Source organism: Nanorana parkeri, unplaced genomic scaffold (assembly GCF_000935625.1).
Source record: "Nanorana parkeri isolate BGI_ZX_2015 unplaced genomic scaffold, ASM93562v1 scaffold730, whole genome shotgun sequence".
NCBI lineage: Eukaryota > Metazoa > Chordata > Amphibia > Anura > Dicroglossidae > Nanorana > Nanorana parkeri.
The window spans coordinates 658,026-684,412 of record NW_017306998.1 but is presented as its reverse complement, the minus strand read 5'-3'; the positions used below and the strand labels follow the sequence as shown (position 1 = coordinate 684,412).

General features: G+C 42.7%; 1 protein-coding gene across 1 annotated transcript in view; it reads left to right on the top strand.

Moving 5' to 3' along the window:
* The window catches only part of F9 (coagulation factor IX), a 33,016-nt gene that overhangs the window by 1,081 nt on the left and 5,548 nt on the right, over positions 1-26,387 (top strand). The window contains exons 2-6 of the mRNA XM_018564151.1: positions 4,474-4,637; positions 10,624-10,648; positions 13,961-14,074; positions 18,596-18,730; positions 19,942-20,177. Of these exons, the coding sequence (XP_018419653.1) occupies positions 4,474-4,637; positions 10,624-10,648; positions 13,961-14,074; positions 18,596-18,730; positions 19,942-20,177 (674 nt within the window). The remainder of the gene's footprint in view (positions 1-4,473; positions 4,638-10,623; positions 10,649-13,960; positions 14,075-18,595; positions 18,731-19,941; positions 20,178-26,387) is intronic.

The following is a 26,387-nucleotide window of genomic DNA, read 5'->3' as shown; positions in this document are numbered from 1 at the left end:
CCCCCACGGTCACCAACTATTATTATACATTTATATAGCTCTGACATATACTGCAGTGGTGTACAGCTGTAGGGGGACTACAAACCCCAGCAATACATTATACAGCAATGCAGAATGGTATATGAATTGGAATCTGGACTAAGTAATGCACTGGAGTTTGGACTTACTAACGCACTGGACTCAGGACTCACCTGAAACCCAGCAGAGCCCACCTGAGACCCCGCACAGCCCAGGAGATTCTGTGGAGCCCACCTAAGATCCTGCACATACCAGGGAACCCACACAACCCACCTGAGATTGACCCTGCAGAGCCCATTTAAGAGCCTGCAGAGCCCACAATAGACCCAGCAGAGCCCACCTGAGACCCCCCACAGCGCACCTAAGACCCTGCATAGCCCAACATAGATCCTGCACAGCCGACTTAAGACTCTCTATGGTGGGCCTGGCAGGGTCTCAGGTGGGCTGGTCCCGGGCTTCTCAGCTGCCAGACCAGCACAGCTGTGTCCTGGCCTCCTCCACCTCTGTTGCTGGGCCCTGGCCTCCTGACCGGGCTCCCCTCTGCCCCGTACTGCATGAATAAGACTACATAATATATACATGCAACTTTTAATTTTTTTCTCATACATTGAGGGGCACTACAGTAGGTTTAGGATACTAGCAAACAAAAGAACTGTCAGCCAGCCCCCCAAATAATCCCTCCTCTACCCAGTATGCCTTTTTTTGTTTTTTTGCTAGCATCCTTTCCCTCAGCTTTGCTGTAAAAAGTCAAACTATAATTTTTTACTAGCCTTCCTTGCTTTGTTGAAATGTTTCCTCTAGTTGCTTTGCTGACATTGTTGCTTGAGCTGGTTTCTGTATAGCAGCTATCCAGATCAGCATTTCCTCAGCCTCACTATAGAGGCTGTGCGCAAATCCCGCTGAACTGGACACATAGGGCTAGGCTGGAAATTGACCTTTGGGCACTGGACTCTGCAATGTAGTGCTTTCCAGACCAGAGTGTACTGTGTTAGCCACAGGGTGCTTATCAGGCCCAGAGCAGTGGCACAGCCCCAGGTGTAATTCAGTCTCTGAAAATTCACTTTGTGAATAGGCTGGGCACCTGGAGCTACCTTGTTAATAAGACCACTAGGCACCATTATTATAGTATCTTTCTCTGAAGACTCAACTCACTTTATGAGTTAGTCCATTCAGGCTAAAGCACCAAGAGCTACCTCACTGTTTGCACCTGTTGCATGCCTTTTTCAAATTTTTCACCACTGCCAGTTTTGCCATGGTAAGGGTTAAGGCGAAGGGACTGTTGACATCATTCACTGGCTGGAGCCACATGCAGGCTCCAAGCTCCCTCTTTCACCTGAGAGTGTTTTGGATTTTTTTACTTTTGAAAAGGGATTTATAAATCAGGGGTCAGTGGATACACTCAGGGGCGTCCCGAGGCTGGGTGACACCCGGAGCGGTAACCGAGTGTCACCGTGCCGAGACTTCAATGTGCATGCGTGTGACGTCACCACGCGCATGCGCGATGACGTCATCACACACGCGTGGCAGCATTCTGATACCTGCCGGCGGCCATCTTTGTGATGGACGCCGGCAGAGAGAGGAGGGGACAGTCACCCGGCGGGATAAGGTATGCCGCCAGGTCCCCTCCTCTCTCCTGATACTGTCGGGCGTTCGGTCCATGACCGAGCGCCCGACTTTTCAGAGGGGGTGACACCAAAATGACTGTGAGTCATTTTGGTGTCGCCCCTCCAATGGTGTCACCCGGGTGCGGACCGCACCCCCCGCAACCCCCTTGTGACGCCACTGGATACACTAGTGACACACCTTAACGAGAGGATCACTAGGCTGGTTGAAGGTGGGATTACGTTTCAAGATTCCACTGACAGGCAGCTAAAGTGCCTTCTTAAATGCTAGTATGAATTACCAGGTCTGGCACTCTGTCCCAGGCTAACAGTAACTTTAATCTGTCAAGCCATGTTAGAATGGGCAGATTCCTTCAAGTATAATTTCACCACTGCTAGGGGTAGGCCCCATTTCACAGAGTGACTGGAGAAAATGTCTGGAGCTTTGTTCTTTAGTTGTGAAAGCGTGTTGCAATTATCTAAACGTGTGTCTTGTATGGGACTGATGTCTGTACAAATGTGTAGAAGGAGTATCCAAGGAGCATCTGACTTGATTAACTTTTGAGAGATGCCACCTCTTCAGACCAGCTGTTGACACCATAGCAATGCCATGGGTGGCTGGAGTATGCTCCTGCCTCAACACAGAAGCTCTGTAGAAGGGTCGGCAGAATTCCACCCTTCTCCTTAATCTACTTCTGGTATTTCTCAATACACTGGATCTTATGTCTAGCCTAGTTCCCTTTTCCTGGCATTCCCATTGTGGAACGCTGAGACAACCTTTAATAAAGAGGGTCACTTTCTGGATCCTTGTAATCAGAACTCTTTTGAAGGGCCTAGCTCTTGCAAGACTTGACCGGATAGGTTTTAGCATTGGTGACTGTGGAGAGGCTGTTACGCTCAAACCCTCGCTTAGGGAGTCTACACTTTGTTGGCTAGTAAATACATTTTTGTATTTATATAAAGCATCTACATTTGCCTGCTTCATGTTCACTTGGTGTACATTGCTGGCATGGTTTATTTTTTTAAATGCCTCTGCAAAGGTGGAAATGGGCTTTAAGCATCAGGAAAATTCTACCTCCTTCTCAATTAGGGGCTTGTAGATTGGGGAGGGAATTCCCTCTTAACATTGTCTCCCCGGAAAATGCTTGGTTGAATAGTGGTTATATGTTGGCCAACATTTTTTTTTTGCTTGCCTGTGTCCTAAACCACTTGTAGGTGGCAGTATTACCTGACTGTTTCTGAATTTGTATGTCCATTAAAGTGATAATAAAGTCAAAAGAATGTTTAGCTATTTCAAATACTGCTTAAATCCCTTACAATAGATGCTGCTCCTTGATGTTTAAAGTTTTAGTTCCCTGCAGAACCAGCGGGTCCCCTGAGTACTTGCCCTGATATCCTGTTTTAGAGTGACTCCTTTCTCAAGCAGAGTGCTATGCAGTCACCCTTCTATATGTTAGTAAGCTGTGTGTGTCTCAATCAAGCTACCCCCCCCCCCTCCCCGGCACCCTCTCTTCTCCAAACAAGTAGATGAACAGTTGCTGGAGTCTGCATTGTCCTTTGTGATCTAGTACTGGCCAGGAAGTACAGGGAAGCTGAGCTTAGGGACTTTGAAGCAGCTGTTCAGAAACATGATGATTGTGAATGTTTGGGCAAAAATGTAATGCGTTGCTGGGTAATGTATATTTTGATCTGGATTAATTACTGAAAAAAAGTTTAAGAGTTTAATACTACTTTAATGGACTCAGAAAAATGTATTTCACAGTAAGTAGAAAAATCTTTTATTTAGCTTTTATGTTAACTTAAAAACAAAGTCATTTTGTTTTTATTTTTTTACCATAATAAATTATGGAAATATGTACAGAACTGCTAAACATTCTCTTTATTGATATACTGTACTTTTGTGTCTTCCTTTTTCATGTTCTCTCCATGCTACTACTCAAAGCAAGAACCACAGATGCACAGGCAAACCCTTACAGACATAGCATATTTTATAGTGCCATACAAAGAAATGAGGTCAGTGTAAGGGCTCATATACAAGTGGCAAGAACAGAAAACTGCATGATTACCTAATGTGCACTGAGTACTCCCCATCGTCAAGAAGTGTATAGAGCTGAATGGTACTATAACCTGATGTGCTCAGTAAAGCATTTGCCTTGTTTTTTTTCTGCACTGCAAAAATTGATGGTGGGTTGCTACATCAGTCCTCATTAACACTACAGCAAGGTTTCTCCTTTGCAGCACCCCACCTCTTCAAGCCAGAGACATCTCATTGCATACAGTTCAAATTTATAGCGTAGCTATAGCCAAAACGTTTTTTTGTTGTTTTTTTTCCATTTTGAAACGGTGTAAATATTTTTTATTTTTTTTGCTCTCCATGTCCTATTGGGGAGATTACCCTTCATGCCTGTCCTAGGGGGACATCAAGAATTTGAGGGTAAATCACCTCTTATTTGTCACCAGAACCGGTGTCCCCATTTGACTATTACCACTTACTCCCTGTTACGGTAACAACTGTAAAAAAAAAAATTTAGCACTTTTTGTCCCAGTGAAAATGTTTACCACAGCAAACAGAGAGTGAATGTCCCCAAGGGGACATATACAGCAATAAAACCCTGGCAGATGTTCTATCCCTTCCCCATGTTTATTGCTCTTTTAATTGATTCCAAAATGCACTAAACCACAGCGGCCACCTTTAAATGCAGGAAAGGTAAAGTAATGGTATTACTTGCTAATGGTGGAGAAAATTAAAACTGCCCACTCTTTGCACAACTTAGGTTTCTGCCAGGCTTTGTATACTAGGTCTGGGAACTAGAAAACAAGGTTGAAATTTTACTTCTATGTGTATTTTTTACAGTGTTCCTGTCTGATAAATCAGCAAGTGGTGTTCTTGTGAGACAAAAGAGATACAACACTGGTACTTTTGAAGAGTTTTCAGCAGGGAATCTTGAAAGGGAATGCATAGAGGAAAGGTGCACTTATGAAGAAGCCAGAGAAGTCTTTGAAAATGATGACAAGACAGTAAGTACTATTTTAGTTTGCACATATGAATCAGTAACACTAATTATCCCCCCCCACAAATTGACTTATTTGCCATCCACTTTCCCGCTGTAGGCTCCCCTTCTTTCCTTCTTCTTTTTTCCTGTGCAGCCTTACCTCCTCACCTTTTCTCGCCCCTCCATATTATTGTCCTTCCCCCGGCCCTGGAACAAAGAGGGGCCCTTCCTTCTGGGGAGAATGGAGGGTGAAGACACTGCCAGGAGGAATACTGTGATTCCTGTGAGAGGTGATACGTAACTTGAAGCGTTACACCCAGATAGCAAGGATAACTTGCCACAAACTTGTGGCAGGGTTAAATTGTAATTCTTGTTAACTTGCTGCACACATTCCTGGCAAGTTGTAGACTTGCTGAACACTTGCAGCACAAGTTCTAGTTGACACTTTTTGAATTTGTAGCAAATTTGCTTGGCAAGTCTACAGCAACAGTCCTGCAGCTCTTAGCAAGAGCTCTGCAAGCCCGCTGGTCTGGAGACTTGCAATGCAGACTTGCTGTAATTGTGCAACAAAATTGTGAAGCTTGGCAAGTCTGCAATAGTTTAGCAAGTCATTTTCAAACTTGCAGCTCAATTACTTGCTATCTGGGTAGTTACATATAACTTAGCATGCATACAGTTAGCATAAAAGTATACTGTATCTGATGCTACGTCTACTTTAATATTTGTAAGTTCACAAAAATAAAGCATGTCCTATATTTTAAAACTTGAAACAAATGGTCAATGGTCAATGGTCAATTCATAACTAGCTTGACCTCCATGTGAACCTGCACCAGATTCATCCTTTGCTGCAAGATGAAGGCTCTCATAGATTAGAGCTAGGACCACACTACACAGCGGGGCCTTGACAAGGCAGTGTGGCTTCCACGTAAATTTGTGCAACTAAAACTTCTGTATTTTACCCTAATATTTAGACAGTGTGATTAGTTTCTTGCAGGCTGGCTGGTGAGTGTGCTGTGAAATTTTTGCTTTTGTACTATATTTTAACAGCACACTAAACCACAGCCCATGGATGGAACCTTGCTACATAGACATTAATATGATTTCTACCTGGAATGCTTATTTAATTATCCTACTGGATTTTTAAATAAAATCTTTCTGATCATGTGACCTAGCTGTCAATCACAAATTTCTTAGTAAATAGTCTTGTGGGACATAACAAAGCATTTCACATTAAAATTATTACTTTTGTGACTTTTATGTACACAGAACAGTTGGAAGCCTTTTTATATTTAAATCCATGTTCAATGCAAGAATGTATATATTTATTTCACAAATCCTATATATATATATAGATCATCTGGGGAGTGCTTGCAATCCCAGATTTATTCATTATCATTAAAAAAAACGTATTTTATTAGTAGCAACTCAAAAGATCTTGAGATCAATCAATTATATAAAAGCTAAAACCATATACTCTTTCCCCTGGATGCTCTACTTTTTTTTTGTAGTGAGGCGATTACTCACAGAACAAATAAATGTCAGTTTGAACGTTTATTCCATTTGGAACTCTCATACAGAATTTATAATCACATAATATTATCTCTTAGGTCTTTTCTTATAACTCTATGTTAGTTCCTCTGTTTGTATATATCCCCTTTTTCATTTCCATGTAGGCAAACCATTTTCTTAAAGGAGAACTATAAGGTGAGGCCGAACCATTGATGTGTAAAGTGGCAAAATTATAGACCTGTCCCTGCAAAACATTCCCTTCTTGATGCAGGACAAGATTCTACTAGCTTTGCTTACAGCAACCTGGCACTGTAATCTATTCTTCAGTTTATGGTCTACAATGACCCCCAAATCTTTCTCCATTTCCTAGTGGCATACCCATAATTGTATAACCCATTTGCCTATTCTTAATCCCAAAGTGCATAACTTTCATTTATCAACATTAAACCTCATCTGCCACATAGTTGCCCATTCCCCTATTTTATCCAGGTCATCCTCCAATGTTACACTATCTTGGTCTGTTTCTATTACCCTCCCATTTTTGGTATCGTCAGCAAACACTGAGATATCGCTGTTTACTCCGTCCCCGATGTCGTTAATAAACAGGTTGAAAAGCATGGGTCCTAGCACAGAACCCTGAGGCACAGTTTCTAACAGAATAAGCCTTTCCAAGGTGCAGGCGGGCTGGCTGCCAGCACCATGAAAACAAATGATGGTAGTCGGGGGAGCGTGGGATCCATTCTAAAAAAGAAGGAAGTTAATTTCTGCCATGGCCTGCTCATCCTCCCACCCTCTGCCATGCTGCCGATTCTGATGTGATGGTAGGACTATGATGTGAAGAAGGGGGCTAAGGACATTGATGCGATAGGGGCTTCTGGTGTGAAAGGGGAACTATGATATGAAAAGAAGGCTCTGATGTAAAGGGTGTACTCTAAAGTCAGAAATGGAGAAGGATTTGGGGGTCATTGTAGACCGCAAACTGAAAGGTAGTTTGCAGTGCCAGGCTGCTGTAAACAAAGCTAGCAGGGTCTTGTCCTGTATTAAAAAGGGGATGTATTGCAGGGACAAGTCTATAATTTTGCCACTTTATAGATCATTGGTTCGACCTCATCTGGAGTACGCGGTCCAGTTCTGGTCACCAGTACTAAGAAAAGATGTCCTTGAGTTGGAAAAAGTCCAGCGAAGGGCAACCAAACTAATTAGGGGTATGGAGGACCAGAGCTACGAGACGAGGCTACTAAATTTAAACATGTTCACATTAGAGGTGAGGAGATTAAGGGGGGATATGATTTCCATGTACAAAATGTTTAATGGTGGTAGCAACATTAGCGATAAACTGTTTAAAATTAACTCCATTACAAAAACTAGAGGCCATCACCTAAAATTGGTGGAAAAAAAATTCCAGCACAAGGGGCGAAGGGGGTTCTTCACAGTAAGATCAGTTAGGGTCTGGAACTCACTGCCACAGGCGGTGATTTCAGCAAATAATGTGGAATTGTTCAAGAAACTTTTGGACGATTTCTTAAGGGACCGTAATATACAGGGGTACGGGTACTCCTAGAATGAGATCCTAATAGGTTGGACTTGATGGACTAATGTCTTTATTCAACCTCAAATACTATGTAACTATGTAACTATGTAAAGTAAAAGGTGGGCTCCTGATGTGAAGGGAGGCTTGTAATGTGATAAGCGGGACTCTGATGTGAAAGGTCTGGCTTCTGATATAAAAGGGGGCTTCTAATGTGAGAAGGGAGTACTCTGATGTGAAAGGAGAGGCCTTCTGATGTAAAGGTGAGCTCCTAATGTGTAGGGAGCTCCTAATGTAAAGAGGTGCTTCTGATGTGAAGGAGTGCTTGAGATTTTGCATACTTCTAAAAGGGAGCCATTACCTAAAAAAATGTTAGGAAATGCTGAGCTAGAGTTGGTGGGTGGATGTCAGTCTCTATATAGACTACCAAAGGTAATGCCCACAAGTGATGCAGCGACTCCATGATAAAAGTAAAATCCAATGAATGGAAGAGGTGAGTCAGGGACAGCAGGGCTAGAGGATGCCAGACATCCTCAAGCCAGGAAATTAGGTTGGCCCTATCTTACTTGCTGCAATGTCTAAAGCTGGCCATACATAGTTTATCTGCAGTCTATGGTCAGATGGAAAAAAGTGCAAAAGATTTCTCCATCTACGCCAGTGGTGGCGAACCTATGGCACACGTGCCAGGGAGGGCACGAGAGGCCCTTTCTGCTGGCACGCAAGCCCAGGTTCAGGCCACAAAACATTAGGCAGCCGACGGGGCGAAATCGGCAGGCGAGCGAGCAGGAGGAGAAGGGGGACGAAGCGGCAGGGGGTGGTGACAGAGGGAGATGGGGGCGGAGATTTGAGAGGACGGGAGGAGCCGGGGGACTGAGCGGCGTGAGAACGAGGCAGAGATGAGAGGACGTGAGGAGACGGGGAAGGAAGCGGCATGAGACAGGGGGCGGAGACAGGGGGAGATGGAAGAGGCCTGTGGAGACTGCAAAGGCTTGGGCACTCGGGTTCAAAAAGGTTCGCCATCACTGATCTACGCTAAACTGTGTGTATGGAGGAATCTCCCACTGGCCCAAGCTTCAATATCTTGCTAGTCTGCCCCACTGGCTCTCAAAATATCTGAACAATGCCTGCATCCAATCAGATTATTCAGATATTTTGACAGCCAGCCGGGCCGACTAGCAAGTTACTGAAGCTTGGCCCAGTGGGAGATTGCTCCATCCCAGTGGGAGATAGCGTAGATAGAGGAGTCTGTTGCATTTTTTCTATCTGACCATAGAAAATCTGCCGATAACTTATAGGTGTATGGCCAGCTCAATACTCACAGTGCAGTGAAATCAGGCCAAGACTGAAGGGAAGGCTTGAGTTCAGCTTTAATTCTACACCTTGTACAAAAAGGTTTGGGAAAGCTATGTTCAGACAGCTTAAAAAGAATGGGTGATATAGGTGTAGTACACAATGTTGTCTCCCATCCATTTTGGTGCTAATTGCAGTACTTTTTCTTCATTTGTTGTCAATTAAGCCCTTGGGTCTAATCCGATGTAAAGCATATCTAATTAGGACAGCTGCATCAGACCTAATGAAAATAGTTTTTTTCTGTCTTTTGACACAAAAGCAACAGGAACGCATTAGAGCAGAGTATAAATAGTCTTCTTTATGCAGTGCCATTATACTCTTACGTAATATATACTGTTCATGTGTGTGGCAATTTTCTGGTACATGGTGTTCATTTATTACATGAGCAGTAATGGTAGTACTCTGCAGACAAATTAAAAAGTGACCATGGAGACTCCTCTGTTCATTTCTGCACTCAGAATGCTTGCTATGGACAACACAGACATTCAAATGTCATTCAATGTATATTTGCTTTAATTCTGTATATATACTTTTATGTCCTATAAGATCCTATACACTGCACAGAATATCACGGGTATTTGTAGGCACCATGTCATACCTGTTCTTAGGCAGAACTATGCGAGTCATTGAGATGGCTGACAGGATCACTTTAAGCATTTGGCTATTTATAAGGAAACAAAGCAGGCTTGTCCTGGTTGCCCAGATTACAGAGGATTTTAACCTCTTTCTATTTTTAAGGGTTAAAAAAAATTACCCTCAGGAGAAAATCAGAAATGTAAGGAGCCGATTTATAAATCATTCATCCAGCATATATCTGGGTGAACACTGTGCCACTAGATGGAGCCGAGGGGCATATAAATTTTCTAGGTTCCTTGGCTCTATCCACTGGCGGTTTTGCCATACTAACGTTGTCTGCCCAGATATATGCTGGGTGAACACTTTATGGATCAACACTTTTACAGGGTTATTCACAACAGGGTGAAGAGTTTGGAGAATGCAGGAGAAGTGAACAATCTAGGACAACATAGCTGAACTGCAAAGTGAGCTGAATTGGAGAATTTTTCTAAATCTGTTATTTTGGCCTAAATTGTTCACTTCTCCTGCCTTCCCCAAACTCTTCACCCTTTTGTGAATAACCCTGTTAGAGTCAATAGCGAGGAGCCACTGTAGGTTCTTGTTATTACTATGTTCAAGGCCAAAAATACATTTATGTAAAATGTTTTCATAAAAATGTCTGTGCAGTGGGCCAATCCATTCCTTACAGAGGAGAGGTAAGGAAGAATCTGTGTGGGTGCTGCTGCCTCAAGATGCTGCATTTCAGATCCTGTCACAATAGATGACAGACAGGAGTGTCTTCCCATTTTTTTCTTGGTGATACAACATTTTATTTATGATTACATAAAAAAAGCAGGCAGCACAGACAGCATAATTTGCTCTACAGGACAGTGGATGAGGTGATAAGGGACAGAGCAGGCAAAAAAGCTGCACTGGCCCCTCTATCACCCCAGACCCCATAGTAGGGCATCCTTGGCAATAGATCTGCAACTGTTCTGACATATATAATGCTAAAGTTTACTCAATTTTCAGTATTATGCTGTTACTTTTCTTTTGTTTTGCTTTCTAGATTGAATTTTGGAAGCAGTATGTTGGTAAGATAAATTTCCTTACAACACCTTAGACACACTAAAACAGTTTATTCATTATTGTGAATATCAGGAGCTACATGTGTTACCTAATATATTCATATTTATATAATTTTATTAACTTTAATTGCATTCATGAACCAGACATTGTAATTCAAATGTATGTATTCAGCAGGAACCCTGCTGCTATAATGAGATAAAGGTTTCCTAACAAATATATAGAGAAACCTTGTTGAATACTGATGGCCAAGCTAACCAAGAAAAACACAGTGTAAATTATGACTCTCATTCATGGGCCTATTCCCGAAGACAGTGCTGAGGTTAATTGTGATGTATATAGCTATCCAAAAGAAACCATTTCTTAAATTAAGATGACTTTGGTAAAGTTCTATGGAATACTGCACATCAGACCTCATCCAGGGTTGGATTCAGGGGAGGGCTGGAAACATTTAGCCTGAGGGGCAAAAACAGCCAACTGGTTATTTCATGCTAGGAAGAGCTTCCTGATGACCAAAGAATTGCAGTGCTGCAGTGATTGGTGGCCATGGTGAAAGGTGAATGTTGTCTTTAAGAACATGGTTTACTGTAACTCACATTTTCATGCAAATAAAGAAAAATTGTAATTGATAGATTTCAAATGAAAAGTACTTTATGAGCTTGTCAAGATGGCTGCTCCTGCAATGTGAATGGAATGAACTCACTGAAATAAAATACTGAAAAAAAAATCATGCCATCATCACAAATTACAATCCTTATCATTCCATGGCCTGTAACAATTGAACTTATTACTTAATCTACCTATATATCAGAAAAGGATGCTACTGTATATAATCCCCAGCAGCTGTCATTAACTATAGAGAATGAATCCCAACCACCCAGTCCTCCACTAGAAAGATTTTCATCACTAGAACCTTTCAGCACAAACACTTTGGCAGCCAGTGTAGCAAACCTATGGCAGGATTTTACACAGAACATTTTCTTGTTTCATTGGTCCTAACCTGGTTTAAAATATTGTGAGAATGTTTGAATAAGCTAATAAGATATTGCTTCTACTGATGATGGGAAAATATTGTGAGATCAATATCTATCTTTGGAAAAAAAGTCACCTCTTTGCCTCTGCTGCTTACAAGTACAGGCCTACTATGGTTATAGAATATGCTTAACATCATATATTATGAACATGCTTACAGGAGGAAAGAGAGCAGAGCAGAGCTGGCTGCTGCTGCTGCTGCTGCTGCTGCTCCTTCATTGTCCAGTCAGAAAGCTAGGATGGGTCCTTTGCCATACAATATTTTGCTTAATTGCCATTGTAGTAGTAGTAGAGAAAATCAAGAACACAGGCACAGACCTGGCAACACTGGCAAGTGTGTCTGGGGGGCATGACTTGACAAATGGAATTAGATATCCTTTGGTTGGTAAAACAGTCCAAATATATTTTATCTCAGCTCTGTGGTTAGTTATTTGCCTAGAGGCCAACTTTAAACCTTTTATACATCTATCTTTTGATGCTCTGCCATTAAACTGGGGTCTGGATACTGTGGATTACTGCGCTTTGCATTAAAGTATTAAAGCATAAGCAACGGATACTAATGGTGTTACAGAGAGACAAGCAGAGGCGTATCTACTACAGATTGTGTCCCTGGCATCCCCCCAGCTCCTGGCAACCAGTGACAGCACTGGTTGCCAGAAGCTGGACAGGACGCCAGACAGAGGTTCCCAGGTGGCTAAGAGCCAGGCAGGGAGATGTGTATGAGAGAGAGGTGGGCAGAGACAAAAAGTCAGCTGTCTCCATGGGTCAGCGAACTTTTGTTGACCCACGGAGCACCTCCCCCCATTCAAGTGGCGCAAAGGTCATGTGCCATATGTGCCATACCCTGTATACACCACTGGAGCTAAGGCAAACTACACTGGCCCCAAACCAACCAAGTCAGGTGACATAGACTTCTACACAGAGGTACGTGTTACGGTTCTCCCTGCAGAGAAGCAAGGAGTGGGGGGATCTGTGTTAATTTTTCGAAGAAATGTGCTAGTACGTTTAAGTATATTGTTGCTGGCTGTCTCCATTAGTGCATAGGCTTAAGTATCAATAACTAATCTACAAAAAAACCCCTGTAAAACCCACCTTTAAAATATAACAATATTTCATTAGTTTTCCTTACAGAGCCCATACCTGAATGATTCTTACCTGAAATGTTTCCTAGCTATAATAAAAATAAATCTTGCAGTGCCTGCTGTCATAGCTTATTCAGGCTATGCAGGGGGATATATACAGCCAACCGAGAGACTAATACAAAAATCTCATATCATGAGAGAACACAGTATTATTACATTGTTCACACAAAAAAACACTCTTCATGTAATTAATCATTTTGATAGAAACAGCACTGGAGCATTGGGAAATAAGTACTCTTATTCTACATAAAATACAATGGTCTCTGGAATCACTGATTTGCAAACAGCAGAGTGTTCAGTTGAGCCATCAAATGTGAAAATGAATGGTTTGCCTGGGCCATTAACTACAATCTGGCGACCTCATCTTTGTTTCCACATAAATAGTACTGATATGTGATGCAAATTGAACGGCTCATGTATATAAATAAATATACGGTATACAGCAGTTATACACATGTTGGCAGCAATAATTGCATTGGAAGTGTGCAAAGTACAGTAACAAATGGCCACCAGATTTCAGTTTATCGAAAGTAATTCAAGTTAAGGAGAAATCTGATTGGTTGCTAAGAACTATATTATTGTGTACATAGCCCTCGCTTTTTCGGAAGAAGCATGGTAGGACTAGTTTCATCGGAATGAATGACAAATGTACCTTTGAGGTTTTGCAAACCCAAGAAGATCTTGGGATGTTCAATGATGACACTGAGTTCCATAACTGTAGAAAACCTGCCAGGCTTGAAATACTGGAGCCGCCATTGGTTTTTGAAGTTGCATAATTGTCCTAAACCTTGTTTTACTACCAAGTGATTGACTGACATGGAACAAGCATACAGCCAGGACAAGTAACTCACCAAGCATTGAAGCAAGGATAGGGATAGAGGTCCAAAAGGTTGCACAGCCATGGCAGCTTTCATTATTTGATCTCTTACGTATTGATGCTGACATTTGTAAATTCTAATGCAAAGGGCCCGACCCTTCCTGCTTGAGGGTCCCTTTAAAATACATTGGTCTTCCCCAAGAAAACATTAGTTATACACTATTTTGGACATAAAGAATTCAACAAAAGCTGTGTTATTTGTTACAGAGATGTGATGAAAACAATAATCCTTTTTTATGCATTTTTTATTGATTTGCTTATTTGTTTAGATGGAGACCAATGTGTATCCAACCCATGTTTAAATGGAGGAGTTTGCAAAGACGATATAAGTGCCTACGTATGTTGGTGTGCGCAAGGATACAGAGGAAAGAACTGTGAATTTGGTATGTTCTACCCACCTGTATTTACATTGAGAGACCAGGCTCATTATAAACATGGAACAAGAGAAACTGAATAATTATGTTTATTTTCAACAGTCATTAAAGTCATTTCTCCCAATGCCTCCCTTTAAAAGTTAATACTTTTAAAATTAGCGACTGATTAGATGAAAGTGTCTTTTGTTGGCATTGCAAACAGATACTAGCTTTCCCTTCACTATTGCATAAAAAAAATTACATAAGCATTTAATGTATTGTTATGGGCATCTTAATGACATTTGTTTTAAAAAGTATGCCTGTGTATGAAGGCAAATATACATTAAATAAGAATTTCAGGAACTCATCCTACGCAAATATGTTTAAAAACACAAGTGGGAAGTGGAAAGCAGTGCTGGATGAACTAACCCTTTAAGAGCATGTGCAATATATTAACCTTGACATCTTTTCTGCTTCCTGTGTATTAATCCTCTGTTCTGTAACCTGCACATAGAGCTTGGACTTTACTGTAAAGAAACAGAGGCCATTAAGGTGCCCATACACTGTTCAGATTTCGTCGTTTTTTTTTTTAGGAACCAGCCGAAATTTGCAGAGTGTGCCGCTGTCGGCTCCCTTTCGATCGGCATCCCTCAATCAGCTGATTGAATGAGCCGGTTGGAAAATCTTCGATCGATTAGAACCGGCAGCCAGTGAACTGTCTGCTCTGGTCGTATTCTGACAGGGGCCGGCGGCTCTTGTCAGAATACAATGTAAACAGCGGGATTCTTCGATCGACTCGCTGTTAGTGTTGATGGAGGAATCGGGTCTATTTTTATTGCTCAGCCCGTGGGATGAATGAAAAAATAGATTAGTTTCATCACCCATATGTTATAAATCTCACTTACAGAGCTGCTTATAGCAAAAGAATAGGTGAGACTCTCAAATCTTGTATGTAGTACTTTCTAGACCAGACTTTCTCTACTAGGGTTCCTCCAGAAGTTCCTAGGGCAACAGCAGTGAGCAGCAGTGGATTGATTTCCTATCTACACAAGCTATGTAATGGGCACTTTTCTCTACAAACCATTACAATATTCACTGGTTGTTTCTTTTGTGGCAATTATTTATTTACATTTTTATTGAAAATAATTTGTCATATAGAAAAGGATGGTATAAAAAAGTTCCTCCCCAGGTGTCAAAACACTGTGTGTTCCTTGTTTATTTTTTTATTTAAAATTTTCTAAAAACTTGCTGATCATTTAAAGGTTTAATGCGCTCTGGGGGTTCCCTGGCACCCACAAATTATTTCAAAGCTTCCTCTGTGGTAAAAACAAAAGGTTGAGAAAGGCTGATCCAGACAGTCTAGGCAGAGGTGATTAAGGAAGAACAACTTTAGCAGCCATTATTCCTGTAGGCACCCATTAGATGGATTGGTACCATCCAGTGGTGGCCACACTGGGGCCTGAGGCTGTGGTGGGGGCCCAGTGGGGTCCGGTCCTGGGCGCACCATCCCCCCGCCCCCAGTGGAATATGGGGCAGTGCAGGGTCCGGGGCCCCGCACTGCCGATGGGCTTCTCAGTAAGGGGGTGGGTCCTGTGACTCACCTCCTCTCCCGGCCGCGCCCCTAGTAACAGGCGGCGAGAGAGGAGAAGTGTGTGTGTCACATGCCCCGCCCCCTGCAGTGCACACACCGACACCTTCTGGCTGCGATCCTGTGATGCTCTGGCTGGGTGAGTCCGAGAGGGGGGGAGGGGAGGGCAAGGGTTGTGTGCTTTTATTTTATTTCATTAGGAAATTGGATTATAATTGGGGAACATTACACTGTAATGTTCCCTATTATAATCTATTTCTCTGATTAAATGATTACAAACAGGGCCTCTGTTCTATCAAAGTTTGTAACTACGTTAGAATGTGTGACCGGTGACGTGGTCACACATTTTAACGTAATCCCGCCCAGTTTTTCGTCAGTGGAATGTGTTGCCGCCAATAGGTCAAGCATTCCAACACTTTCTCGGCTGTTTCAGGGCAGACCGGCATCGCAAAGTGCATGTGCAGGAGAACCGATCTGCCCTGGAACAGCTGATAGGTCCTGGAATGTCACTTCTATCCGACTTTGTAAATGGGGTGGAATGTGAGATCGCAGAGAAGTGACATTTCAGGACCGATCAGCTGTTTTCACCGGTCACATATTCCAACGTAGTCACAAACTTTGATAGAACACCGCCATCAGGGGGGTATGGCCGGTACCCATGTGAGGGGTCTGTGGGGCCTTTGACATGGGTATCAGCTGTACAAGGGGCGGCATGGCAGAGGTGACAGGGGAGGGGGTGGAGGAGGCCGGGCCCCAGCAGCAGCAGGCAAGAAGAGTTGGGAGGAGGTACAGGGAAAGGGACCCCGACGGCCAGCCCACCTGTGACCCTGCAGAGCCCACCATAGAGAGTCTCAGATGGGCTATGCAGCATCTATGGTGTGCTCTGCAGGGTCTCAGGTAAGTCCGGAGTCCAGCACGCTACTGCAACATTAGAGACCGCTGGGGGGAGGGGGCCAGTGTGATCCGCTCCTTTGCCCCTTCGCCTGTCTTGGGAGGGGGGCCCAAGATAAAATCTTGCCCCAGGGCCCTTTGGTTATTAGGTCCGCCACTGGTACCATCATCATGATTTCTGTTGAAATGGACTTCAGGAAGATGCTTCCAGGTACAAGAGTAGGGTAGGGCATATATTGAGATCATCTAATAAAAATGCAGAGATTTGATTTGCTGAAGGTCTGCCTTAAGGATATTCACTATCATGTTTGAAGTGCCACTTCCATCCTGTTCTTTCAATACAAAGGACTGCTGCAGACACATGATCCAGGTATTGTGTGAACACCACTATACATTATCACCATGGCTGCTCCTGACTATTATGATAGAAAAAGACTCCTGGCATGCGTACAATATAAACAAAATTCATTATAATGCCAGAGTTCTGCTACTAATAAAGCTGAATTTAGGTAGATATAAAAAGACACAAATTAACGCAGTTTTGTAATCATAAATACATTGTTAATTGTTTTTCTTTAATGCAAGCAGCATATATATCCCAGTGCAGCAGGGCTCAGACTGAGAAAGTAGCAGAACAAAGAGTCAATCAGTTCATGTACTGACAAGAACAATGCTAATAGGAAAAGAAAGCAGAGTGACATAGAGATAAGCTCATCACTGTGCTTCTTCTCCTTTCACTGTGCAGTCACAGGTCCAGGACGATCTGGGCTCATAGGACTAGTGACAGAAAAAAGTACTGCAGGGAAATAGATTGAAGGGGAGTATTGCAGCAAAAGCTGGCTTTCTTATTTTATATTTTAATGGACTATTCATCTTTATCTTGTTAAGTTTGGCCGGAGATCTGCTTTAAGTCTCACCCTCTTGCCATCATTTTTTTCATGGCTGTTGCAGAAGCCTAAACCCTTAGGCCTGGTTCACACCTAGGAGCTTTTGAGCAGTTCAAAATGCCCAACACAAGAAATCCCATGATTTTCAAGGGCCCAGGTTCACATCCGAGTAGAAAAACGCCAGCAAGAAAACGCAAAACGGCCAAAGAGATACATGAGCTTCTTTGGGTAGTTTAAAGTGCTTTTTTGCCCCGTAGACTCCATTGGAAATGCCCACAAATGCGCGGCAGAAGCATGTTGCACATTTTCGTGAGTGTTTATGCGTGTTTAAACGCGCGTTCTTCCATTGCCCACAATGTTTTATGAGCTGCCAGTCAAAATGTGTGTCTTTGTGTACGCATGTTAAAACGCGCATTAAAAAAAATGTGCATAACGCTCATAAACGCACAAATACCCGCATGCTGCTAATGGACGTAGAAACGCACAAAAACGGTGCCGCCTTGGTGTGAATCAGGCCTTGAGACTGTATGAACTAAAGTCAGATAAATAAATATCAATTCATACATGACCGAGTGTAAATCGTGTCTGGAGTTTCAAAATGTATTTATAATTCAGGTAAAGTAAACTATTCGGCCATCATTTCAATACAATCAATGTATAGTAATGTTGTAATAGTAATGTTGCTTACTATTTTCCTACCATTTCCCTACAATGTCTATTAAAGTGACATTAAACCCTCAGATTTTTTAACATAAACCAATACTGTAATGTGTGCCTTACTGTAATCCATGGTTGTTTCCCTTCTCTTTCCTGCTCTTCCTTTTAAATCTGTATCTGTTCTCATGCTCTGCAGAACTTCTGTTTTGCAGCAGACTGCCTTGTCTCAGGAATGGATACACGGTGTCTGTGTATACGTTTGTATAGGCTTGTAACCTGAAACAGCACTACAGGAAGAGGCCCTGAGCTGAAAAGGGAAGTTCTCCCCAAGCATGAGAAGACATGAGGATTTAAAAGGAAGAGCAGCAAAGAGAAGGGAAACAACCATGGATTACAGTAAGGCACACATTACAGTATTGGTTTATGTTAAAAAATCTGAGGGTTTAATGTCACTTTAAGAACATATGTTTTCCTTTATCGTTGTACACACATTTCTTTACAATAAAACATAATTTAAACTTTCTGCAGCATTGCCAGTTACGTGTACCATAAACAATGGCCGGTGTCAGCAAATGTGCAGGGAAAATGCTGAGAAAAAAGTGACATGCTCCTGCGCGTCTGGATACAAATTGAAAGCAGATGGGCAGTCGTGTGAGGAGATAGGTAAATACGATATGTTTATAAACATTTTATTTATAATGAGATTGTTCAAACAGCTGTAGATGTGAACTGTAAATCTGCACATGCTGTGAATCTACCTATAGACATTAGACCCTCATTATTCAATACCAGTTAATCCCAAAAGATAGATCAGAAGCAGACAAAATTGGCAACTCGCTGGGGTAAAGTGCTATTAGCCAGACTAACATTTTTTCAGCGGATCGTGCTTCTTGGAGTAGAGAATGGCACACACAAGGCCTTCTTAATCATACTGTATGGGCTTGGAACTTTTAATTACATTTTCTTAAGGGGAGGTCAGCATTCAGCATTCATCATTTGTTAATGTCTAAGAGGCTTGTCCTTTGTATGAACGGCTTGCACTTGAACACCAAAAAGAAGCATACTGTGTATGTTCCTGCCATTCACTGACCACTTCTGGCAAAACTAAACAGAAAGAGGTGGAAGGTACTGGTAATTAGCGCTAACTGCAATCAAAGCCCCCATTTCATCTTTACCAGGAAACTTCATCGTCATATTGCCAAGTTCAGTGTCATAGAACAAAACAATATTGTACTGGTACTTAACAGGTGAGCACTATAAACTACAGAGAAAAGTAGTTTTCCTACAGCATAAACAAAAAGTGGATAGAGCTTAAGCTAGAGATCACTATATCTGGGTGGCTAATGCATGCAGCAGTAGCAGCATACATCAGTATCCCCGATTCGGATGCAGTGAATAACAAATCCCTCTGTCCCTTTTTCCTCCTCGGTTGCCCCTCTTTTTTTGGTCTGATGTACAGATATTTATGAAATGGTTCTATATAACTACCAAAAGTGTTATTCTGCACTAAAACCATCATCCTATGTCATAATTATCTTATTTTCCATTTCAAACAGCCAGTATAAAGGGAAAGTAATGGTGAAAAAAAAAAAAAAAATTCTTGGTTTAACCAATAATATTTGGCATATACATTTGTACTTGCCTACTTAACTAGGGTGTGGCAGGGATACTAGAAAGTGTCTCTCTTTTTCAGAAAGTTGGGAGATATGCTTATGGCTAGTTTATCATACAACTTCCCCACACAGAAAAAAAAAGCAAGTCTTAGACAGTTCATGGAAGGATAAACAGACCTCTCCCTACCATTTTTTCTCAGTGACACATGCCTATGTACAGTATATTACACATGAAATCACCATGGTTGCCTCCTTTAACAGTGCAATATCCATGTGGAAGAGTTAGTGCACCAGAAGCAGTTCCAAAAGATGAAACCCGTACCATGCTGGATCTTGAAGAGTATACAAGTAATAATACTTCTTCCATTGAACATCAGAACTCTACTGAACACGCACACTTGCATGACCATTCAGATGATATTGTGCCAATAACAGTGGATCCAAATGTCAGGATTGTTGGTGGGACAGACAGTCTGAAGGGTGAATTTCCATGGCAGGTAAGTTAAACGCTGGAGTTACGGCAATAAGTGGGTGATAGCACTTTCTCCATTATAATTAAGGAATATAGCCAGATCATCACCCTGCCTGCAGCCTGTTGACTAGACAGTGAAAGTGAAGCAACACACTGATCAGTAAGTCTAATAACTCAGTCATCAACTCTGCTCACTCTGCAGCAAAACCTGATTGGCTCCTAGTGGCATGGCAGGTGGCTGATAACAAACCTAACACAATGGGTGACCTCTAGATCTCTTCCTATAATGATAACTAAATCATTTGTATGATCGGTTAAAATGGTAGTGATTACCAAACATTTCAAGTGTAAAAACATTGGAGCAGAATTTGGAAAATGCCGGTATATAAAATATGAAGGTGGCACCAAGGTAGTTTCCTTGCCGGTTCTGTGCAGCTAAATGGCAACATTCAGGTCACAGAAGCAAACTTCCCTTGCAGTGGGACACCCCCACCCCCCCCCCCCTCATCTCCCCCCCCCAAACACACATACACACTGCAAGTGTTAAATGCACATTAACTCTGGGGGCAGAGGGATAAAGATTAATACTCCTCCCTCCAACTTGTCCTCCAAAACCTTCTCTCTAAGGTGCTCCCAGCCAGGGTCGTATGCCTGCCTTCTCTACATACAATGAACTGAGGGGCTGCCCACAGCCTGATGCATTGGAGAGGAGAGTGCTGGAGCTTGCCAGAGTGAGGGTTACAGCAAGTAATACAGCCTCTTCACCTCTCCCTTCTGACTTAACAAGCATTAAACTCTTGCAGTGTGGGGGCAAGGTACTGCAGGGGTGTTTTTTCTGGTGCCCAGAGTTTGGCTTTAAGCTTGAGCGACCATATGTTCTTATTAGCTTTAGTTGTTTTCTGTGCTTTGTCTTATTGCACAGTCCCGATTGCTCTTTTCCTTATATATAAACTAGCTTAACTGTTCCCTGAAGCATAACCGTGTTCCTGAATGAGGTGGAATCCCATAGTTCTAAAAGATTTATACCTGCATGTCTAGTGCTATAGAGTTTATTGCGCACAGCAGGATGTGCAGAGTGCAGTACTATGTTACATACGTTTGGAGTAGAACTGTAGAGTGGCACACATGAATTGTAGTGGTCCTAAGAATGTAGCGATGTAGTACAAACTGTATTTCAGAAATGTGACTTTTAACAGAACACATTGTACTGATAAATTCTTGTTCTTCATTCCTTTTCTCCACAATCTTCTTCCTTATTGGTCCTCTTTTATGATTAGAGGTCTTGTTCGATACAGCCCTTCATTCCTTTAAACTGTCTTGCAAATGACATAGGATGGCATCATAATTCGCATGCTTCTCCTTCAGAGCTTTCAGGACTTCCAAGAGACTCTCTGTAGGCAGTTCCTGAAAAGCCCTCTCCTCCATCCCTCGCCCCTTGGCTGCCTCAGCATAGGAATGGGGGATTTAGTGGGGCCCGTACCTTCAGACAGGGTATCCGGGATCATCTCCTGGGAGCCTTCTGCCTCCAGCGATGGAGGGCATCGGTCCAGGCATTGACGGCCTTCCTGCAAAAGCTCCCTGCATTCCAACAGTACCCCGGACAACAGCAGTATCTCAGCTGCCGGGACTGCATGGGGTTTACCAATTCCCCTCTTCCATTCCAGGATCTTGCCGTTGATGCCTTCCGCTAATTCCTCCAATTGGGCAACCTGCCCACGGACCCTCCGGGACCAGGCCTGGTGCTCGGCCAAGGATAGGCTCCTCTCCAGGGGCTTTCCTCCCCCGAAGTCCAGAGTAGCAACCAGTACGTCAAGCCGTTCCTTCCATCCCCAAGCCGGGGAAGGAGGTCGGTCCTCCATAGTGGGCCCAGACAGTCCTGCAAGAGAAATGGTGCAATCCCCCTAACTGAAGGGACCGCAGAGCAGCCAGGAACAGCAACGTCTTCCACCGACAACTTCTACAATGTGTTGCAGTCTATAGCATGTAATTTACAGTGCAATGTATGAAGCGCTAGTGAAAAGTAATATTTATCCTATGAAAATAGGCTTGTAAATTTGCAAAATCGTCCAGCAACTGTATACAAAGCTTAGTACCAGACAGAACTGCACTAATTTACACAGTGTGGGGACATTCTCTCCCTGCAATCCCAAAGCTGTCTTGTGTGATGTTCATCATACAGCGGTGTTCTGATATTACCTGAAATATATACAGTACAAGGCAATAAGGTGTAAAAAGAAAGATCAGCTTGTCCCAGGAAGACATAATTAACCATTTTGTGCAGGACATTGGATAGCTGCACAAATTGTTTTGGTCTTTCAGTTGACACATTACAGTATGCAAAACAGAGAATACATCTATTCCACTGATATCTAGATAAGCAATCTGTGCTGCCCTCTGGTGGGAATTTGCAATCAGCAGGATCAATTCAATTCCAACTGGCTGGCGTATTTTAATTTATCTTGTTTGTGTCCTCGATTAAGAGCTTCAGCCTCATTAAAAATAAGGACATTTTTTTTGTAGAACTGTTGCTATCGCTAGATGCAGCCAAACAATATTTTTATCTAACATGGGGAAAATATCGAATAAGCTTTACAGGATCTGACATCCTTAAAAATGTGCTCAGCCCCAGCACAATACCCTCCTGAATGGCAGCACACTTCATCTGATGTGTGCATTGAATCATGGGAGCTGTATGTGTTTTCTGTCTGATTCTTTTTAAAGGCAAAAGAAAGGCTACGCAAAGGACCAAATGGGAAACTCAAATGATGTAAAAGTGTTACTGAGAAGAATATCAGAAACCACAAATAAATATATAAAGTCAAACAAACTTAGATGAGGTAACTCCTCTGTACAGCCTAATGAATTATGTTGCCATTGCCATTTTATATATGGCATTGTTGACTTAAAAAGTCCAATTACGTGGGATGATTGTTGGCGCTCGGAGCCATGGAGCGAGTATCAGCAAAACAGCAGAATCCGTTAAATGTTCAAGAGCAGCTGTTGTTAAAGTGTTTAAAGACTGGACTATTATAGAACATTAGTGCCTATTGCTTCCTTAACAAACCTAGCATCTATTGCTTCCCTAACATAAGTGCGAGGTGGCAGTTGTCAGCTATGTACATAAACATTATGCATGTCCATGGAAGTGGTATTAAGCTGGCATCTAAACTGCTATATGTGGCCATCACCTGCCCCCTTGACAAGACCTCAATACACACTTAAATGTCAATGTACTTTATTTTTAGCACTCGTATTTAGCAAGGGTGGATAACAATTAAAACAGAATATACACACTAGTAGCCAAAATCCTCTGAAGGTTAAAAGACAATTTAATATTGAAAAGTAATGTTAAATCTACCATGGATGGCTCTACAAGAAATAGGAATTGGTGCATACATTGGAGACCACACAAGTCTAACTGGTTACCCAACACTGGACTGTGGGTAGCTACAAATACACACAAAACATTTGCAGATCTTAGTGGTCCCCACAGCTGTAATTTAGATGGTGCATAAGGATTACATTTTGTGCATTAACACACATCTCCCAAACAAATCAGTGTAATTGAAAATAGCAAGCAATAAATGTAATCAATGCTTCAAGACCCATGAATAATCATCTTCGGTCAATAAGAAGCAGAAATGTTGCTGAAAGAATCAGCATTATAATGCACTTGGTTAAGACTGCTGAGTTAAGCAAAGAAATGCGAGTTGTAAATAAAGTGGATGTGTGCAGACTGGGCTAATCTGCCACGAAGAAGAGACTTATGTATTTAGATCAGCCTAATAGCAGCCATATTCATTTAGAATCAAATGTTCCTGGAGACTCAGATCTTAATGTTAGACTAGAACATGGAGCTGCAGAAAATCATTAGCTCTCTCTGCCATGATTTACTGCTTAGGCTTGACTACCTAGGTGTCAGGGTTAGTCACTAGCAGCCATTAATAAGAAAAGCCAACTGTTGCCTGATTAGAGATCTCTGGACCAGATAGAAACTGATGTACTGATCTTCATCAGCTACACAGAGAAAGGGTGTGAGTATTGTTGTGCTACAGAAGGGGCCCAGAGAATAAGGCCTCATTCACACGAGAAAAGGCCGGCACATACAGCTGCGTGCACGGCCATATTGGGCAGCTCCCGGGAAGGACAGGTGCTGTGTGTGATTAGTATGCAGCCCCTGTCCTTCTCTATGGGAGTACGCGGCCATACGCCGCACTACGCTCACCCCAAGTGCAGGTCCGTACGGGTGCGGGTGTCCCAGCACGGACGGGGACAGGATCCATCCTGTCAGCGTACGAGTACGGACACCCGCACCGATGTGCAGGGCGGGTGAGCTTAGGGTGGCGTACAGCCGCATACTCCCATAGAGAAGGACAGGGGCTGTGTACTAATCACACGCAGCACCTGTCCTTCCCGGGAGCTGCCGGATACGGCTGTGCACGCAGCTCGGAGCTGTATGTGCCAGCCTTTTCTCATGTGAATGAGGCCTTAAAGCTGCTATGGGGGAGGTGCACGGGAATACTGATAGAACAGCCTTCCACAACATAGCCTGGGGTGCCTTCTGCCATTGTCTAGGATGCCTTTTAATTTTTGCTAAAGGAGGGCTTCTGATGTGAAGGGAGGGGACTCTAATGTGAAAGGGGGAGGACTCCATGTAGCTTTTTTTGTTTCTTTTCCTGGGGTCCCACCTTAAAACCCTGTCTAGGATAAGGGTCTGGTATTGATTTTGGGGACCAGATGTTTTTACATTGTTATATTTAATTTTTTAGACTGGCGTGCATTGAGCTTTTGCATACTTTTAAAAGGTGCCGTGACTGAAAAAAAAAGTTGAGAAACGCTGTGCTAGAGCACTGGGTTCAAATGACATCACAGGAAAAAAACACCACTGGCACAAACAACATCAGAGAGAATATGCTGACACAAATGTGTCAATCATTTGCAAGGTATGGGAAAAGAATATGCAAACTGGTTGCCCACTTCAACGCAAACTGCAAAATATTCTATTGAAATATATAGATATATAGATATTGTGATAGTTTGGAGAATATAGCACAATGGTAAGCGCTAAGGGACCACTCCTGAAGCCGACTTTAACATAAAAGGACAGTCTTTATTCAGCATAAATTAAGCATAACAGTTCATTCAGGAGTCTCATCAAGACATTGTGGTTGGTCTCACCGACATCTGTCTGTCCAATACACTCCCTGTGTGATAGTCCCAGGACTTTACCATATTTCTCTGTGAATACAGTCCTCAGCACTGCTCACCAGCTTTCCTCAGCTCCAAGCGGTTCAGTATCCACCCCTAGTGGGTCACTGTCCCTCTCTGTCTCCCCAACAGGTATCTCAGGGTCACCAACCCTCTGGACCTCTCCAGCCTTCCTGGTTGTGTCCCTTGTGCTCACGCACGCAGCAGAGTCTGGCTGTCGTCGTGTGCCTCTTGCACACCCACAACTCTCCTCTAAAGCACTGTGCTGGCTTCCTAATAAGGCTGCTCTCAGCCACCTGTTCAGCCCAATCTGACAACTGGCAACACCTGGCCCCAGGACTGGAGATTTTATGCCACTATAGTCTGGAAAACCTGGAAGGAACTGAACAGCCACTTCCTCCTCTCCAAAGGTATTCACATTGTGGAACCTCTCAGCCCCTCTGGCTGAGAGTCCTGGGCACCAAAGGTGCCCTACTACACCGTGGCATTGCCATGCACTGCCACAATATCTATATCTATAGATATATATATAGCTATAGATATAGATATCAAATAAGAGACTAGTCATTAAGTTCTGCCTTGCTGCTTGAAGTAAGGAGTCATGCAAACAGCAGACTATTTACAACAGACTAGTAAGCAGTCTCTAAAAGTCAGTCATTTGAGGCTTGCAGCCTGAGGTGCTGCTCTACAAGATGATAGGCAGAAGGAAGAGAAACTTAGGTGGGCTTACAGGAGGGAGAGAGAGCTCAAATTGGGCATTGCCAATGTAGTAGAATTTCCAAGATGGAAGTAGGATATTCTGTTGAACTGCAGATTATAAAAAAAACTAAACTCCCTCTTTCTGCTTTCCTTGTCATATAACACAACAGGATATACGACTCAGATCAAGGAGTCCATTGTTTCACATAATATTTGGCAATAAATAATTTCATACTCGTTTCAGCTACAGTATGTGTTTGGCTATTTGTCTGGGCTTGGCCTGTAATCATAATTTTAGAATTTGATCTTTCTTATTGCAGATTATGGG